The sequence below is a fragment of the Aphelocoma coerulescens genome, chromosome 2 (genome assembly GCF_041296385.1).
Source record: "Aphelocoma coerulescens isolate FSJ_1873_10779 chromosome 2, UR_Acoe_1.0, whole genome shotgun sequence".
Classification (NCBI taxonomy): Eukaryota; Metazoa; Chordata; class Aves; order Passeriformes; family Corvidae; genus Aphelocoma; species Aphelocoma coerulescens.
In genome coordinates, this window is record NC_091015.1 from 43,449,981 (window position 1) to 43,470,436 (window position 20,456).

At 41.1% G+C, this 20,456-nt stretch overlaps 1 protein-coding gene across 3 annotated transcripts in view; it reads left to right on the plus strand.

Moving 5' to 3' along the window:
• Window positions 1-20,456, plus strand: part of CREB5 (cAMP responsive element binding protein 5) — a 255,838-nt gene that overhangs the window by 152,480 nt on the left and 82,902 nt on the right. Inside the window, exon 1 of one of the 3 annotated variants that reach the window (XM_069007194.1) lies at window positions 2,626-2,693. The exons of the other annotated variants lie outside the window; for them this stretch is intronic. Within the exon in view, the coding sequence (XP_068863295.1) occupies window positions 2,647-2,693 (47 nt within the window). The 5' untranslated portion in view covers window positions 2,626-2,646. Of the gene's footprint in view, window positions 1-2,625; window positions 2,694-20,456 lie in introns of those variants that run through there. 3 annotated transcript variants of the gene reach the window in all.

Consider the following 20,456-nt stretch of genomic DNA (forward strand, 5'->3'; position numbering starts at 1 on the left):
CCTGTGATATTATGGTTAAGATGCTCACAGATGGGCAGTGGATCTGCTATTGCTTCTGGTGAACAAAATTTTCTTTTGGAAAGAGCACAGCTGCCAGGCAAGTGTTCAAAGCCTCAGGATGACAACTACCCTGCAGCTCCTGTGTCATCTCTTTGGTTGCATTTTGCTTCGAATATCTACGGTGGTAGAAATGTGGGTTTTTCAGAAGAGTGAGAAGAGGCCCAAAGACTGCAGGAATGGATATATATGCACAAGCAGACCCATGGTAACCTGAGTTGCTCAGGGTAATCCTTTTTCTCTTTAGTTGGCAGCTTCCTTCTTTGCAAAACTGGACCTGCGGATTTAAAGTTGTGGCTTGGTTGTAGCCACATTCCCGTGTTCTGAGCCTGGGATCTGTCCTGGGCCCATGGCAAAGTTTATAGCAATGTCAGTGGCATAACTGAATGAGCAGAAGCTGTGTTATCCAGCAGTGTAAATGTAAGAAGACAAAATAAAAAGAAGGAAGGAGGGAAGATGACCTCTTAGACATGCACAGAAAAAGGGGTGGAAGTTGCATTTTTTTAAATTGAGAGGGAGAAGGGGGGGTAAGCTTAAAATGAAACTATCAGCAAGGCTGGAATTAAAAGAGGGCTTTAGGAATGATCTAACTTTTATTTTATTACATGACAGAAGACAAAAAATCAATAGCTGGTAATTCAGACATAAATGAGTTATACAGGCCATTGACACAATGGACCAAACTTTATAACAACCACATCTGATGCTGTCAAGCCACAGGCTTCAGTGGCGCCAGTAATAATTATGGCTGATCACCTCTAATTCAGAGCTGCCTTGCTTGATAAAGGTGTCACTCTGAGTGGCTGCAGCATCAATATCAATTGAGGATGTCATCCAGCAGGTCAGGGTGCTGTGGAGAACTGGTTTTTTTTAATTGAATCGGACAAACCCTTAGTTTTCTCCTCCTCTCATTCTGTCTGTAAAAATCATACATATCTTAAACAAAACATCGTTTGAATTCATGACTGAATCTACGTGAATTCAAGACCAAACCATGACAGACGCTAATAGTTTTGATCCATAGAAATATATTCTAAGGATAATTTAAAACCGTAGGAGTATCCTCAGGAGGAGACTTTGGTACTTCACAATAATCTCTCTTGCATTGCTGCTGTGATCAATTAAAGAACTCACCCCAAAAAAACCCCAGTGTGGTAAAATGCTGCTAGGCAATAGAAATTGATTCTCCATAGACTCACATCATCATAAAGAAGAAAAGAAAGCACAGTGACTTTGCTGTTTTCTTACTGTTTTCTAAATTTGGGGGGCATAAGTGCATCCACTGAGTGTTGGAAAACTGAGTTTCACTCTGAGATGTGAGGTGAAGTGGCTTTGTGAAATAGTTCTCAATCTATAAAGAAAGGAGACACTTTTAAATACTTCTACGGTGTTTCACGTGCCATTAATACTTAACATCTGCAGTTTGATGTTGAAACTATTAGTCTGGATTGCTCAGGGATGCTATAAGTGCTTAGACATTTTAATTTATTATTATTATTGTTGTTATTATTATTATTACTTAGGCTTTGCATTCTGTTGTGGACCAACTGCTTGGTACTACATTGACTACAATCAATTGGGAGTGATGAACAGTGAGAAAGCCCTCTGTGAGGGAGGACACGAGAGGTTTTTCAGCCATGACCACTGTAGCATTTAACATCAGGAGGACTTTGATGAGGCAGAGGACTTTGCACCACAATAGCTTATCCCTGAGTGCGTAAAAGTTGATTTTAAGTTCCATTTAGAAACATTCTCTATGCTTAAAAAAAACGCCAGACCTGGGAGAGAAACACTGGAAAGGCAGTAAGAGCAGCACCGCAGTAAGTTAGTTATAAGCTTGCTGTGCCGTATGGCTTTTCTGGTACTTTTTTCTGTTGAGGGGAAAGAAGCCGCCTTGCACCTGTGTGTTTGCATATGGAGGAATACGGTGCAAGAAACAGCTCCGTCGTTTTCCTTCAAAAACCTGGGGCTCAATTCCAGCTGTGCTCTGCTGAGGCAGAGAAATCCCAGTTAAGGCACAACCTGCAAAGCAGCGCTCTCCATCCTCCCAGACCCCCCGCCCCCCATACACGCTGCTCCCCTGCTTCTCTGCTGCCCTCCGCAACTCGGGCTCGGTCTTCCTCCTTTTCCAATAGCCGCATCTTCCCGTGCGGGCGTTCTGGAGGGACGCAGGATCTTCTGGTGATCCCCGGTCAATCGTGTCAGCCCCGTCCCTGGTCCCAGGGTTTTCCTGCGCTCCGGCAGGCAGCTGCGCAGGCCCTTCACAGGCAGCACTGTTTCTTTCTCTGTTTACTCGTTTCCAATGGCAATTGCACCACCGAGTCTCAGTACGTCTGGAACTTGGCCTGGGGCTGTTTTGGTTACATTGAAGTTTTTGCTTCAGCGCTGCCAGATTTAAATGGTGACTTCACCAGCACTGAGCTAAAAAGGAGAAAAGGGGAGGAGGGAGGTAGTGCAGCGAGCGGGAGCGAGGGAGAGGGCCAGGGCATTACATCATCGCTTGGACGGGAATCAAATGGGAAGGATATGACTCACTCGGGCTAGTTAAGCTTTGGCTCAAGTTCTACATACACTCATTCCAGGGCTCTCATGTTCTGCACCTCAGCAGGGAATTCAGGCTCAGTGATGTCCATGAGGTTTGTTTTTAATTTTCTTTTCCTTTTCTGATTTCTATATAGTTTCCCCCCCCCCTCCTCGCCTTCCTCCTCCTCCTCTCCTCCTCCCTTCCCGAGTCCCCCTTTCCCACTCTTTTCCACTTCTACAGAGTTTGTTTTCTGGTGCGTGTAACCTCAGCTCTTAGGAGCAGAAGCTGTTTTTTCGACCAAACCAAACCCAAACAAGGAGCACAGCAAACTTGAGAGAAGTTTGGTAGTTTGTTGTCGTTTGGTGTTCCCCCCTCCCCATCATTATGTTGTTCCTAATCGGAGGAGACAGGGAGAGAGTTAAAATGCAGGAACCAATCGCTTGGACGGTGATGTAATGCTGGAACTGCAGGGTTGTTAAGTAATGTGAGAGGAAGGGGGTCAGGGTTGCAAAGCATTTACCTGCTGTCAAGGGGCTTTAAGTTTATTATCAATTGCAGTGACTGTAACTGGCTTCAGACTGCACTCTCTAATTATTCACAGACTCCCCTTTTTTATCTTTTATTATTAAAAGTAAAACTATATTATGGTATTTTAAAAAATGTGATATTATCACAGCTGCGAATTATTTTCCACCGGGGTTTTTTGATATTTTTTAAATAGCTTGAAACTGGATGTCGCTTTCACAAGAAGCCCGGAGAGACCAAAAAGAAAAGAGAAAGGCAAAAAGGGGTGGTTCTTAGAGCGTGGCTGGCGAATTTGAAACTGTTTGAAGAAAGCAGTTCAGCCTCTGCCTAGCAGAGCGAGTAAAAGCTTCTACTGTTGGAAATCCGCTGTAGAAAATAAAGCGTTTAAGGGAGGCAGATTGCAGAGCTCATCCCAACGAGGCTCAGCGTTTCATCCCTAACACTTGTCAGCAGTATTCTGATCCTTAGCTCACCCCGGGCTCGTGGCTGTCTTGCCTCAGCTGGAACCGCGGAGGTCCCGACCCTGCACAGCAGATCCCCTCCTGCCACGGGAACTGCCAGGGTCCCGGGGCACCTGCCTACATGGATTTCCTTTGCAGGACAGAGCACTGTGCTTGTCTTATTAAGTCTGTCAGTCTCCCTACAGACCTTTCAATCTTCTTCCACATAGCTAACTGTCTCTAGGTCTGGTGTGGAGAGAGAAAAGGTAGCTCTTCCCTGAGTTCACGGGGACTACATTGCCCTTAGGGTGGGCCACAGAGTTTAACACTAAGCCCGTGCTCGGGCATTGGTTGTGTTTAGATGTGGGATGAATGTGAGCTATCAGGTGTGTGTTGGTGTCCTGAGGATACCTGTTCTGCTCGGACGAGCTCTGCATCAGGTTTCTGTGTCAAGAGCTGTCTGCTCTTAAGGTATGACTCTCAAAAGCTCCTCTTTCAAAGGGAATTTCTGTCTATGGGGAAGCACTGAAGTCCACTGGAATTGCATTGGACTACAGATTTGCTTGGCTAATTAAAGATAGCCTTAAACATGCTCTTGGGGGTTTGGTGATTTTTTTTTTATTTTTTTACAACCTGTATTGGGGCCCGACTGAGCCAAATAACAAACGGTGTTGTTCTGCGGTTGGTGGCAAAACCTCCTGCTCTCTTCTTGAACAAGACAAGAGCCTGTGGCCAGCTCCTGCCTTCCCTTCCCTCTGGTAGCCCTCTGCAAAGCTGTCTTATGTCTACCTGTTATGTTCCTGCACTTTATTCACAGGTTTTCCCTAAGTGCCCTGATTTTCAAGCTCCTCAGTCAACTGCTCAAGCACAAACAATCGCTCACGGGCCAAACTTTTATCATTTGAGAGCGCAACGTAAGGCCGCACCCGGCCCTGGCCCACGTTGCAGTGCAGATACACCATATGGATTGGATTGCGCAGTGCTCTGTTGAGGAGGTGTGGGTTGAGGAGGGAGCTGTGCTGCTGCAGGAGTTCCCGTAGGATTTCTGACTCATACTTTCTCCTAGAAATGTTGGGAAGTGCAGCTCCACGGACCATCAGAATAAAGCCTAGTAGATTCTTTCCTTTGCCTGACTGCTTTAGATGCTGGGATGGACTTGTCTTCACTCTTTCCCTTCCTGCCTTTTGTGGCTGGAGACTTTGTTCAGGAAAAGTCCATCAGTGTTTTCCTAGGATAGTGTCTAGCCATGCTGGCAAGATGCTGGGCAGAGGATAACAGGCTGTCACACTCCATCTTTCCTCTGCAGAAATGCATCCCTGCTATTTCTTATATAAAAACACATGTAAAATACGCTGTGCAGAGTGTCCTGAAAGTCTTTGGGTATCGGATTGCATTCCACAGGGGATCAGAGTCTCACTTGTGTGGTACCAGCTATTAACATGTCACCTGTCTGGAAGGGCAGCAAAAGAGAACATCTTGGTGCTCTAGATGGTGTGGACTGACTGATGACCCTGCTGTGTACCCAAACTTTCACAAATTATCCACCCTGCTGATTCATGCTCGGTGAAGTTAGGTAAAGGGTGTAAAGATGTAAATCCTTCTTGCCTTTCAGAAGTGCACTGCATCTCTAAGTTACAATTTACTGCTGCTACTTCACTGATTTCAACACAGCACCACAGGAAAAACAGTTGTAAAAGCTTCTTTCAAGAAGCTGCAGTTGTGAATTCTATATGCATACACACACAGGTGTGTGCATGTATGTATGTACGTATGTATGTATATTGGTTGTTGAAGCAACAAAACACATAATTAATGAAGTAGATCTGTCCAGATTATTGTCAGACAGCTCTGGTTGTGCTGGACAGGTGCTTTTTAAATGCATGTTCTTTCTGGACAACAGAAAAAGGAAAGTAGCTGCCCATTTGGATTCCTCTGCTGCTAGCTGCTGGGACCCAATGTGTGGGACTTGCAGCTTCATGGTCAGAGGTCAATAGCCCTGACAGTCAAGTTCCACATTTGAAGCTGGGTCTTTTGGCAAGAGGATTTTCTTATTGAAGGATGATATCTTCAGGGACCTAATTTTCAAACAGCAGCCAAGAGAAATGTTAACAGTGCTCTGAAAATGAGCATCAGAAGATATATTCAGAAGCACATGTAACCTGTCAAACAAGCCAGAGGCCAAACACACCAGAGCTTGGGAGTGATGTTTGCACTGGAGAGCCAACTGTGCGTGGTCGGCCTGTGAAGAAAGGCAATCTGCTCCGAGCAGAGCCCGGCTGGACGAGTCCCAGTAAATTTTCCCCACCAAGATCCCAAGTAACATTTCTGCCTGCCTTGCTGAATGTGTGCATTGGCAGAATATCTGCTCTATAAGCTGTGTGATTTTAAGCCATAATTTGGTGCTCTTTAGCTGGTCTCTGCATGCACAAAAGAATGCCAATTCTGTAGTTGCAGTACAAAAGGAAGAGGTAAATATCAGACAGCTTGTTTTTATTTCACTGAATGTGATCCCTCTGCTCCTGAATTCCTCAGTTTTCCTAGCTCTAACTTGAGACCTTTCCCTTAGCCTTTTTTGGAAGACTTGGTTGATGTTTGTGAAGTCCAGAGAAGCTTTCAGAGCTGGTGTCATGAGTGCTGGTATCAGAGCAGGTCAGGTGTTGGACAGAGGTGGTGGCAGAGCTGGCAGCTCATCAAGTTTTGGACACAGCAGGCAGGAAGACCACGTTGTTTCCTGCACCTGGGTGGGGGTGCTGGGGCAAAGCGGCCTCCTGTGCCCTTCCCCATCTCTCTCTCCTCTCACCTTCCCACCCTTCTTTTGTTCATCCTGCACATGCCTGGGCCATGTTCAGCCCAAACTGTTGAGATCAGCTTTGCTGAAAATTACACTTCAGATCAAAATGTGAGTTAGGTTCCACCAATGTGAAGTGAATGCTGGGTCTTTCTCTGCAGCTACAGATAAACCAGATAGGAAGGTAATTACATCTCATTCCTATCTGACTCCCTTATTTACCATAATCTCTTTTAATCCCTTTGATACTCATCATAATAATGTTAATCTTAATGAACTCATTTGGTATTAATGCGGATGTGATTTGTAAGTTCAGAGCAGGCTTGCCATCCTTGTTTAGTGTTCATTAATATCCACTTAACTCAGTTTATGCTCTCTTCCTCCTGCAAATGGACTTGTGTATCTTTGTCTTCCACCTAGATGATGTGGCAATTCCCACAGTGGAACTCTCTTTCCACACTCAGGTTTGTATTTCCTTCCTATTCTTCTTCCTACTTACAAGATCCCAGAGCAAAGAGCTGTTGGAAACACTGCATCCATCTACTAGTGGCTTTCTGTACTCAGTTGCTTAGTCATTTCTTCCACTTTCGACATCAAAATTGAAGGAACCCTTATCCTCTTACTTCTCATTCATCTGGCATTCCTTCTTAGATTGCTTCAGAGATATTACCTTACTATAGCCCTCGTTTTATTGTCTCAGAGGGTGAAAAAGTAAGAGACACAACCCCTAGTCTTGGCAAAGAGTCAAATTATTTGTTGCTTACTACCGTACTCTCCCCAAACGCTCTGTTTATGGGTGGGGTACCTCGCCCAAACAGTTTCCAGTGTGACCAGCCAATTTTAGTGAGTGAGGACTACATTTGGATGTTGAGCCTGATCCAAATCTTATTGCAGTGAATGGGAGAGCTGAGTTGATGGGCTTGGGATAAAATCTGTGGAACTATCCTCTTTTCAGTCCTTTGAGCACCCACGTATTTTTCAACATCTCTAGCTTTGGAATGTGCCCTCTTGGAAAACTACTTGTTCAGCCACAGTGATCCCAGAGACTGATGAACCTTGGATCTCTATTAATGTGTGATTTCCTCTCTATGTGGGTGCTTGTGTTTGTTTTTAAATGTGGCATGGAATTTCTGTGTTGTGGTGCTTGCTCCCTCTCGACTTCCTCCAAACACGTTTTTAAAGCCTTGATTGTAAAATAGCATGATTTATTTTTCAGCCCCAGTGACACACATTTTGCTTTTTAGGTCTTTTGAATCCTGACAGAGCCAGGAAAGTATAATTTACTTAACAGAACACTGTTGATTCCATCCTCTCTTCCATTCTTTATTTTATGGCCTGATGTTTCTTTGTAGCATCAACTTCCAGTGTTAAAATGAGCATCTCCATTGAAAACATACAACTTTTAATTTACTGGAAGATTTCTGAACATTATAATAAAACTAGCCATTCTCTTGGTAAAAACTACTAAGTGAGAGTGAGAATTGTAGTCTCTGAGATCAGTACAAGCTGTTTTTCTGTGGTGGTCTTCATTTTAACATCATATCTTTCATTCAAGAGCATTGCAGGATGTTTGGAAAATTGCAACCATTAGTCAAGCATATTAAAGCTCTTTATTAGTATGAGTACAAGACATATTCATGTAAATAACAAGATGGAGAATTTTATTGCAGATATCTGCAACTCTTGTGCTGCTCCATGATCATAAAGAATATGGGCAATGTGCTTCAGATGGGCACTGTTTTCTACAGATAATAAACCTGTGCCCGTTAGCAGCAGCAAAATAATAACTATAATAATAGAAGTTCATTATCACAAGCCCTGTCAAAAATAATGTCAGTTGAATGTTTTACCACACTGGAAAAGCCCATCAACACCAGTAATTTTATATGTCAGATTTAACTTGAGCTAGTTTTTTCCAAATGAAGTCTTACAAACCAGAAGAGAAAACATGTACTAGACCAGATTCTTCCTTGACCTCAGTTTAAGGCAACTGAATATCATGTCAGAAAAGTTCCAGTACTATGTTCTTTGTTATCATTTGGTTTCCAGGTCAAAATGAACTTTTCTTTCACTGCAGCTGAGGATGTGAGCTCTATTTCTCTTGTATCACAGGACTGCAGGAATTCTCATTGCTCTGAATACATTTCAGTTTTCTGATATACTTTGAATTACTGAGTTTCTTTAGAAAACTCATGTAGAAATAAATTTGGCTGAAAAATCAAAATAAACACTAAATTAAGGTTCAGTTTACAGTTTGCCTCAACCACCAGATTCCTTGCCATCGGAATCCAGTGTTGACAAGTATCTCCTGTGGCCATTCATATGAAAGAGGGATGTGTTGCACAAAATGCAGACTGGTACACAGATCTCTGTATGTGTGGATCTGTTGGTCTATGAAGGGTGGTGTGTGTGAGTGTGTCTGTCTGCCCCCATTTATGAGACTGCAAGGCAAAATTAACTTCTGCTATTCCTGAGCAACCATACCAGAAAGAATTTGTCACCTGAATAAGATTTCAAATTGCATGACTTAAGGTGGTGATGTTGGTATATAAATTTGATTGATGGTTTCTTTCTTTTTGAAATTGACACTCTATTAGCACTCCTAAGCTCTCCCTCACATTTCAAGTTTTTCTTTAAGAATGAGAAATCAAATTTAGGACAAAAATTTAAGCAACAGTTAAAGGGGGACATTGCTGTGCATCCCTAAGTCTTCAGTTTGTCTTTTTACTTACTAATCTTGTGCAGTATAGAACTTTTCCCAGCTGCTGCAATTCTAGTATATTCAGTAGATATTCTAATATTTAGTAATTAATTAAGCCATTTTTTCATTTAAACTATTTTGACAAGACTTTGTAGAACCCTATTAAAAAAACTGCCTTACGTACTTCAGGAAAAGTACAAATCATTACCCGCAACCTTAGTAAAAATATGCAAAAGTAAGTGAATGTTATAGGAAAAAAATGAGTATAGAGATAGTTGGAAAAACATGAATTTATAAAGGTCTTCTTAGAAGAGCAAAGTGTGGCTGATTGAAAAGTTTCCAATGAGACTCAGTAGTTGTTAAAATTTGGGCTTTTGACAACAATGTTTTCACAAGAAATTGGGAATTGTTTTTGCTGAGAAATACCTTTTTTGTTATTAAGGAAAGGTCTTGAAAAAGAATAAGTTTCTCACTTGCTATACACTGAAAGATGATTAAGCTTTGTACATTTTATTTTCTGTTTGATATTCAGTGTCACTTCTAAATGGTTCTGTTACTTCTGACTTGTTTCTCTGGGCAAATGCCCAGAAAGTGTGAAGAGTAGCAAATGATAAAACAGGCAATAATACTCCGGCATCTGCACGTGTTACATTCCACAGTTTTAAACTTCGGTCTCACCTGGTCTTGCCCAGGACAAGTTCTTGACTGAAAGCACAGACAGCTGCAGCTCTAATACCTCCTTTTTTTTCCCCTTAATAGACAGTTCTTTATCTCAGGGAGACTTGTTTTAAAAGCGCAATGCTCCAATAACAGGATGTTTCAGAGTGTCGATCGGATTGAGCTGGATGTGGGCAGGGTCTGTTGCTTCCCCGTGTAGCACTGAGCACAGGAGCACTGAATTTCAGCGGCACATCTGCACTGCCACGTGTCTCTTGTGCAGAGAAATTATCAAATTGGACAAACATGAGATATAGTAATTAACTGATTGGCTCAGGGTCAGGTATTTGGGTTTGCCCAAACAATCCCTAGAGGGCTTAGAAAGATCTCTGTTGTGAGGGGAATACAAAATTTCTGCACCCAACCAAAGTCTGGGGCAGTTTTGGGTGAAATCTGCCTGGACTGTTGAATAACTCCAAGCAAATGGGCACCCCAAAACTGCACACATATTCTTGTGTGAGTCTGCAGTGACTGACTGTAAGGTGGGTCAGTTGCATGGAGGACAGCTGTCCTTATGGACATCTTTCCTAGGCTGAAGGGAGAGAGTAGCCAGAGGAGCAGAGAGCAGGGGAACTTGGTTGATTTAGCCTGAAGAGATGGCTACCAGGGGATCTGATTGCAGCCTTTAGCTACTTACAGGGTAGTTAGAGAGGAGACAGGGTCTGCCCCACTTTGCAGCATGAAGACGGAAGACAACAGGTGCAAGTTTCAGTGAGAGAACGTTCCATGAGACCTAAAGAGAGAAAGGTTCCAGCAGGTGAACTCTGGCAAGGCACAGCAACTGGCTGGAGTCAGTCTCTGCTACTGTAGATTTTCACACTTTGTCTAAAAAGAGGACCCCAGCAGCCTGCTCTGATACTGCATTTAGTCCTGGTTGGAGCAGGAGGTTGGACAAGGTGACCCTCTGAGGTGCCTTCTGACTGAAACTATTCTCTAGACCTGCACTGGGAAATGATGGCAGCACGGGCTGTCTGTACAGGGGGTAGAAGCAGGGAGAATTTTGATGAGCAAAAAGCACTACAAAAAGCAAAAGCTGAGATAAGAACATAATGTCATCTAAAGCATATCCTGTGCCTGCTTGTGTCCACCTTGACTTGAGAAATAAAGAATGTATGCACTTCACATAACGCTAAATGCATACTCTGAATTGCTCTGTGCTTCAAGGTGCTTCATTCCCTAACTTTCCCATCATGCTGTAAGTGACGGGCGCTCAAGTTTTAGAAGATGCCTGATAAACACGCAAAGATAAAACAGTAATGATGAAAACCAGCCATTTTTTGGCTGAAATGTGAGCCAAAATACGGCCAAATATTTTTTCAGTTTATAAACAGCTAAACAGTTCTTGTTCCCTCCTCGACTAAGCATCTGAAGTTTTTGCTTATAGCGAAGAGTTGCAAGAGAATTCTAAAAACCTGTGATAAAATCCATGTCTGATGTATTCCCAAACTAGTCAGCTCTTTAAAAGTACCCTCCCCTCCCCCCTTTTTTTATTTTTGCAGAAGTAAGGGAATTAAACCATAACAAATAAAATTTTGGAACCCCCCATGGTTATTTTCAGCATGTTTTGCAGAACTAGGAGACAAGCTTTGTCCATAACCATGCGAGGGATCCATTTGCTAATATCCCTGTAAGCTCAAATGTATGTTTTACAGGAACTTAGCTAGCAAAAGCTGTTCCCACTATAAAAGTAATGGCACATTAATGCCTTTTTGCAGTGAACTCCCTGTATACCTTATCCAGTGTTCATGTTTGTCCATTAACTAATGACTATCCAATATGCTGTCACTGCTATCACATGTAAAATCATGCATGCTCAGATATTTTATTATTGCAAAATTAATAATTTATTATTGAATAGAACATAAAAACTGAGGATCAGTCCCTGTATATGACTCTTCACTGACAAAAGCTTCTGGAGTGACACTGACTCAGTCTTATATTTTTCTTGAGGTAAAAGGCTCAGAGGAGGATGTTGTTGATATTTATGAAGTTTCTAAAAGTGCAGTCTTAGAGTGTACAGCCCTGTTCTCACTACGCCACTGGCACCTTCTTTACTGTCATGCATTCACCTTGTTTGCAAACTCCTTTCTTGTGATCAAGACAAGCTTTGTCCTTTTAAAGTGCTGCGCCTGACGCTTTGGTAAATGTCAGAGATGATTTTGCACCGCCGTTGGATGCAGAGCAAATCACGGAATCTGGACGCGTGGTGAAAACTTCCTGGCTGGAAGAGCTAATCCCCTTGGAAAACAAAACAAAAAGTCCCATACTTTCCTGTAGAATATCGTCTTTTCCCTTGAAAACAGCATTCCTACCCAGTTAATTTATTACTGAATCTAATCTGTCTTTAAGATAGCTTTGAAATACCAGTGTTAGTTCTGTTTTTCATTAATACACTGATATTGATGTTCAGGTTTCTAACTAGCTGTTAAAATCAATTAGGAAAAATCTAGGAAAGAAGACATAAAAGAGAGGAATGAGTTGGAATATTTGGTTGTTTTTAATAGAGCAGGAAATGAAGAAAAACTGACAGATTTAAGGTTTCTTTTGTGTTATTGGTGTGCTTCAGGCAGGTGAGCTGTAACGGTAACCAGTTTTATGTGAATAACAAGCTTGTTGACTTAGTGGCTGAAATTAAAAATAGTAATTCAGGTTAAGTCAATATGATTTAATTTCTTAATTATTCCGTGCAAATAAAGAACAAAGACATTCTCAGGTTTTCAGGACAATTACATTTTTAAAAATAACTAGGTAAATTTCCAGATTAATATGGCACTTCAAACTGGAATATTTAGAAGTGCTAAAAATTTCTGCTTTTCCAAATATTCTATTCTTCTCCACTTCCAAGATTTATTAAATACAATTTGTTAGTGAATTTAATAAATTTGGTCAACCTGAAAGTGCTGTTCTAGCTTTTGAGCTTGGCTGCAATTTTCTGCATAAATCACAGCAGTTACAGTGCAAGTGAATTCACTGTGATAGAGTATATTTAATTTGCACATACTCTATAGATAATCGAAGTCTCTATCCTCATATAACTTCAGGGGTTTGAGTTGATATCAGGAGCCTCTTGAAAAAGCTTTCTGTCATTTCTAACACAAGCACTGCACCGGTCTCATGATGAAAAATAAGGGGGTTGGTGCAGAAAAGGCTTTTGCAACTTAATTTTTTCCAGTATATCTTTGTCCTCCCCCAGTGTGGGTTTCAGGGCCAGCAATGCACTGTGCTGTACTTTTGTCATCTCTTCCCTCAGTAAAACTAGCTACAAGTTAGTGTGGCTGAAGAAATCTTGCAAGGTTTGTAAAACTGAGGAATATTAAAGGAGGGCATGTAAATTCATGTAGCTAGATGATTGCAGGATTGGAGACTAGATGTCCGTAGAAGACGATTGAAAAAAACTTGTTTTTTCACCAGTGACAGATTAAAAATAACTCTTCATGTTTAACAGCATTTCCAATCTTTCAGTCTTTCTCTGGGAAAGAGCTTCTTCTGTGGAAACCTAGTGACCCAGAGAGTTAAATAGAGAGTTAAATCTCTTTGGTGCCTTTCTTCCCTGGAGTTTCAGTGACTTGTTTCAGTTTTGTCTGTCTGGGGTTCTGATGATTTGAAATACCAAAGGGACCTGGAAGGGCTTTCACTTTCACATAGTCCTAAGGACTGGTGGTCAGTAGGGCAGGTGTGACTTGATGCCCACAATGATCATTGCATTTGAAAATCATGGTTGTTTTTATTCCAATGGGGTATTCCTCAATTATTTTTCCTTTTTCAGGTAAGAGTCGGAAGTTAATGAAGAAGCCCATAAAACTCCATTTTAAGATTGCATTCTTTAAGTCATAAAATGAAGGTCCTTTGGGTGAGACAAAATGTACTAAATATTAAACACATCATTCAGAATGACTATTTTTATTTAATGGCCTTTTTTTCTCAGAAAAGAGCACAAATGAAAAATATGTAATCCTATGTCTAAGAGAAAATCTATCACAACTTGCCAAGTTTTCAGGGTTTTTGTTTTCAGTGAATAGCAAGGTTTGGCTATGATGTGCTTTCAGTAGGTATACTTTTAATCCCATAATGCGGAGCTCTCATTTTGTTATTTCTCTTTGCGCTGATCCTTGATATATTGCTCACAAAAAAATCTGAGCAGTTAAACCATATGTTCATAGCTCCTAATGTCAAAATTTTAATTGATTTTCCCATATTCAGGGTTAGGAGGGGGCTGTATCATGTTCCACTACGTCATAAAAACAAAAATATTTAAAATATGTTTCAAATAAAATGAAGGGGGAGAAGAAAAAATACTTAACTTAGAAAAGATATGGGATTCATTAACAAAGGAAAATACTGGCCACGGACCAACGGCAAGCCAAATGTTTTGCCAGCAGTTTGCAGTTCACAGTCATCATTGCATGTCACTCCGCCTGCTGCACCAGCCCCTCCAACCATATAGGCCTTCCTTTTAAAGAGAAACCTGTCTGGTTTGAGTTGAATAAATTAATTTGGGTTTACTTAGTTTAAAAACAAAAATATAGAGGGCCCAATTTTATTTCATTATGCCCGTGGGTAAAGCAGTGCAAGGTAATTACAACCACAGTGCTGGTTGCTCTATCTTAATTAAAGAGGGTTATTTTGCACAGAGGTTTTTGCACAACATAATAAAATAGTTTGTGGTCTGGCTAGCCTCAGTATCACAAGAGTGTACTCACTTGAGAAATTGTCCAGCTTTTCCAAAAGCTGAGGCCCTTCCATTGGAGAGAAGCATGGAGCTGCTCAGCAGAGCACAGGTAGTTTACAGTAAGGGCACCATCATAAATCATGCAGCAAACAACCTTTCATATGGTCTTGTACACTAAGTGGCAGGCTTGTCAGCAGCAATGAATCTGGACTTCAGTAGGTCTTTAAGCAATAATGTTCTCTGCAATGTGCGACACTGATTACATACCTGTGACCAAACCTCTTAGTTTTCCAAGCTTTCCTGGTCGTGTTTTGGGTTGGGTTTTGAGTTTTGTTTTCTTTTTTCCTTTTTTTTTTTTTTTTTTTTTTTTTTTTTTTTGGTGAGGGGGAAGGGGGGCATCCTATAAAAAAAAAAAAAATGTGACTTATTGCTTAGCAAATAATTTTAAAGCAAAGGCATCAAAGACATTTAAATAATATACTTGGCATGCTAATTAAAAAATCTCTGAACTCAAATCCCAACAAGCACGGCTGAGATGGCCTGTTATTAGAAAAGTCAAAGGAGGCATGTTTGCTGGTTGAATAAATCAAGTAGTGTTGTAAAAACACTGTCTCAGGGATGATTAAGGGTAAGTGATTTTCATTACTATGTTAAGTTCTGCTTTCTGTTGTGGTGCTCTTTATATCACATCAAGCTTAACTATTTACTTATGCTGCTTTAAAAATCCCCAGCCCCTCACTTACTTAAATCATGACCCAGTGCATCGATTCAGAAAGACAGCAACCCAAGCCAGCTTGACTTAATGCTCAGGAACCTGACACAGGTCCTTCCTTTGTGTGCTCCCCCTCACACCGTTGGTAAAACTGACTTAAGTTTTGCAAATACCAGTGAACTAGACCCCAGGGTGACTCAAGTCAGTAAAATTTCACTGCTTTCAACAAGTTCTCCTCTGTTCCTGATGCTACTGGTTTCCTTCAAGTGGCACAATTTTCCCTTTTCTTAGATCCGAATACGCCGGTATTTAGGGCCACCAATTGTCTTGAGCCAGATCACAGCTGTGCTCCCTTGCACATTGGCAAGGGCATGGTTAACAAATATTTATGAAACTAGCAGGAAAGGTCTCAAGGTTGGCATAAGGAACACAAAAAGGGCCCTGGATGCCTTGCTCAATCAGTGACCATCAGTGGATTTTGTTTCTTTCTCTTGGGGACATGGATTCTCCTACGGAGGGACAAGTGAGTGTAGCTTCAGCTGCTTGAACTGGCACAGTTTCACCTGAGCTTGCATTTATGGAGAAGGAAATGCCAACGGGATGTGCATTGTACCCCAAGGCAGGACTCCAGCCAAGGGGAGGGCAGCTCTCAGCTGCATTTGGGCTGCTCTGAAGCACTGCTAGCAGCGGCTGCCTGCAGGACAAGAAGAGTTGGAACATGTGGTGTTTGACAAAGCTGAAGTATCTTCCAGCCTCCTTAGGGATGGCTCAGGTCCTTGGCAGCACTGGCTACATAGGTCTGGGAGTGTGGTTATAGACAGCTGGGCTTTGTAGAGGTCTTCAAGCCTAGATTTAGGCATGTGTAAATGGGGAGAATTAGCCTAGAGGTGGACCAGAGAGACTTCCATCCCCCGCTCTTAAGTTCAGAACATGAAAATACTGGCTGACTTTCCACTCTGTGTGGCAAGGCTGAAGCAACAACATCCAAATATGCTTCTGGGATGCAGCTGCCAAAGAAACATTTCACAATGAACACAGAGGGGCATCCCTGTGGCAGCCTCAGCTGAGGTGCTAATGATTTCATAACCTGTTCCTTCATTATGCAAGCTATAACACCTGCTGAGACTTTTCAGCACAGGAGTGCCTGCTGCCAGGGCAGGAGCCAGGGCGCAGTGGTGGATTGATAATGCGTTTGCATGTGGAACAGATCTGTACTGTGTGTTTTACATACATGGCTTTGAAACTACAAGAAAACAGCCACTTTCTGTTTCCATTTGCATTAGAGGCTTCTTATGAATATTTGAAATAGACATTTATTGTGACCATAACCCTACTACAAATTAAAATCAGATCCTGAGTCCCTTGTGAAAAAGAAGCTCACGATAATGTGTCGAGATGTCAAAAATGATATTAAATGACACTTAACTTTAAATCCCAAGCACTGTGTTTATCCATAACTATGGGTTAAATCTACACTGGAAATAAGACCAGGAGCTAATCAAGGTTTACAGGGGTGGGGGATGTCCCAGTAGATGTATAGCCACAAGCTGAAGAATAAACAGCTGGTTGTATGTGTCTGCCAAATACAAACTCTCTTGAATATATACTGCTGCATTTTCTTTTCTCAAGTCACGGATTACCTTTGCTACATATCCTACATCAACTGGGTCAGATTTATATGAGGTGCAATGTTGATTCAGATGGTTTGTTGCTATAGAGAGAGATAAAGGCAGATTTCTGGTCTAAACGTACACATATTCCTAAATTATCGGTTTCTCATCAAATTTTATGTACGAGCCATTTTAAGGACTTGTTATCTGGTAGACTAATACAAGGTCTAAATTCATTCTTCACAAAATATAGAGATCAGGGGAAAATAAAATACAGACGTGCTGACCTGCAATCTGACTTTGCCACTATTCTTTATGCTCATCATATTTGCCTTTCCCATTAAAAAAAAGAAATAGAACAACAGCAGAAAATGTGGAGCAGAGTGAGTAAGCCATGGCTTCCGACCCCTGGAAATCGGCCATACTCACTGCTGTGCAAATTCCTGCTGCTCTCTGAGCTGAGATCATACTGTTGGAGATGGCAAGTGTATAGAGCACAGATCTGTATCTTTCTTCCATTGCTAAATATTAACAGTAAAAAAATAAATGCAGGTGATGCAACAGCCTTTGACTGGGTCTATTTATGTGACTGTTGAGATATTTTAACCAGATCAGTAAAATGTCTGGCTCCTTGTGACCAAATCAAATAGATCTGATGTTAGTGTAAACTAACTGCTGCTTTGCTGTTTAGGTAGAGTTAACATTTTTTAACATGTTCACCTGCAGTGTATTGACATGACTCAGGATACATGGAACAAACACTTATTTTATAGGAGACATCTGGAAAAGGACACATCTCCTTTCCATCATTCATCTTCTGCTTTGTCCCCTCCCTAAGCTAAAAGTCCTTTTCCTCTGTCCGCCCAATAGCTCCAAGTAGTTAAAAAAAGAAAGAAACCTTACAAAACCAGCTAATGTTTCTTGACTGTCAGCATGCACTGACTGTCAGGCCAGCAGGACAAACAAATTACATTGTCAGAGGCCTTCCACTGGCAGCTCCAGCCTACCCGTTCCCACAGTTTAAATCTGGAAACTCTTGATGCAAATGCTGCAGTTGATTCTGATGGCTGTAGTGGCACTTCACTGAAAAGTGGTACTTTGGAGTTGGGTTTTGCAGCATTGGGAGTTGATGGGAGTTGAAACGATGCTTGTGTTTTCTGGGAGGGCTGTTTTCAGTTCTGCATGTCTACAGAAGACTCAGGCTGTGTCTAGATCAGTGGCATTATTTCAACTGTCCAAATGCAGCGAGAGGTCCTTCTAGCCTGGTCAGCCTGGCCTTTTAAAACTATTTATGGAAAGATTATTCCCTCCTTTCTGAATTGTTATGTTGAAAAACATGGGGCACAATATCTTAAGTTATCCGGTACCCTCAGAGTTTCAAAATTCAGCTGATCCAGTTTTTGTCTCTGCTGATCATAATGCTGCTCTTCTGCTTCCCCTGGCATAGCAGCTTTCTATTTAAAGCCCTGTTTCAGTGGCAGTTCTCAATGGGAAAAAAGTGGAGGCAAAAAGAAACAGTTCAAACCATGACTATTCATGGAGTATGCATGAACACTTACGGTTCATGTAAAGACATTAAATAAATAATTAGTAGTTTGTTAGTTCTTGCTGCAGACTCTTGGAAGCTGGCAGGATGACCTGAACTTTTTCTGCATAACTCTCTACTGACCATTAAGCCCTTTACTCTAAACTGGTGCAGAGGATGTTATTTTAATCGTCAACACAAAGTTCTGGTTTGGGAGAATGTTTGCTCTTTATGACAGCATGTCTTTCAAGACAAAGATAAGATAAAATAGAAAAACTTCCAAACAACAAACAAACAAACAAAACCTATCTGTGAAACAGTAAAACAAACACATCAGTACAAATTGGAAGGTAAAGATGTAAAATAACCTTTTTTTCTTAGTATGATGTAGCATATCATTAGCAGGCATGAAATCAGTATTCAGGGTATGATTTAGGAAAATGTCTTCATAGGGGTCTTAAATTTTTATGGATCTCATTTTGTCCTAAATGACTGTATTAGCAGCACTTCTGTGAACTTCAACAGCAAGAGCATCATGTCCAAAAGAACATCTGGCACCTCTCCTTGTCTTTCTCAACTCAACAGTACGTCCTGCAGAAGGCAAACAGGATGAACAGAATCGTGGAAAGGTGGTTTGCAGATCAGCATGGGCTTCAGTGATGGTATCAAGAAGAGCAAGGGTAGACTTTGGCCAGTGCTTTCAGGAGGAATTTTGTGAATATTATAGTGATCCCTCTGCTTCACTTTATAAGCTAATCACCACCAGGGGTCAGGAGAATTTACTTGGTAGCATGTACCTAGGTAGATGTCAAGGTGGAAGATGGGGATTTTTGTTTCTTTTTGAAGCATAAGACACAGATCAATGTCAAAGCTTGTTTTACAGCTAGATGTAGTGCATTATATACTGTCTGTTTATGGAGTGTGTGTGCGTGTGTGTATGTATGAGTGAGATTCCCAGTTGGTTTAAATCCATTGTCTTTGGCAAAGCTGTGTGCTGTACACCATCGAGAATTGGCTCTCTTGCTGTTGATATATTCGTTCTATTCTTATTTGTTTTCTCAAATGATTGTGTTAACTGGGCTACAGCTCATGAGGTTGCTTTTTTTTTTCAGGTTTATATTTCTTCAGCAATAATTTGGTCATAAATAAGCACATTTTTAAGATCACCAGACAGACTAATGTGGAAAGCTTTTGAGGAGAAAAGTTTTGAATATGATTTTTGAATATTGATTGTCTCATTTTAAACAGTTCAAAAGAGAACATCAAATTCTTGGTAAAAAAATTGACTTAGAGATACTTACCTTTTCATATTTTATTCGGTTTCCACTTGCTTCTATTTAGAACATTTCATAACAGTAAATATCCTTTCTGCTCTTAGCTAGAGAATAAAAAATAAAGTGTGCTTGGATGTTTGACATTACTGGTCACTTACCCTCGCTGCTTTTTATCATGTGCATTGGCTGGTTTGTATACATATTTTTTAAACCAAGATTTAAGATTTACATGTTATCTGGAATTTGATCTATAACTTGAAAGGCTACTGTAGCCACAATAAGAATGAAAATAACCCTGAACTGTTGAAAATTCAGCTCAGAGCACCCAAAGTGGTAATGACTGCAGTAGTAGTTTTGTCGATATTTATAAATCAATGCAAACCAGAAACTGGATGTTTTAATTTACTACAGTTTCACTGCAACTGATACCCTCAAGTTTAGAGCTTTAAGCTTTGTTAAGTGCAATGTTATTGCAGGGCATGCATCCAATTTTTAAAACATTATATAGATTGGACACAGATGAGTTTTCAGAATTATTTTAGGCCTATTTTGATTGAATGCCTGAGATGCATTTTCCAGTGGAAATTAATTGCATTGATGTGAAAACAAATGAACCCCAACCTCAAAATTAGCTGCAGGTTCCTGCACGAACCAGTACTTAAAAGAGAGGGAGTGGGCAGAGATAGTGACTGGGAATTACAGTTACAATGTACACTTTGTTGGTAGAATAAAATAACCTTTCTTCAATGCCTGCTCTTTTTTGCTGTCTCTCTTAGCATGCATGCATGCGTAGAGGGAGAAATTTTCCCATGTGTCTGTGGTTGCACATGAGTGGACAATGCCTTTTACCAGCTATCACTGCTTCCCCTTGTGTGCTGCCAGAAACCTTTGCTGGCCTGTGTCAGCAGCTAAAG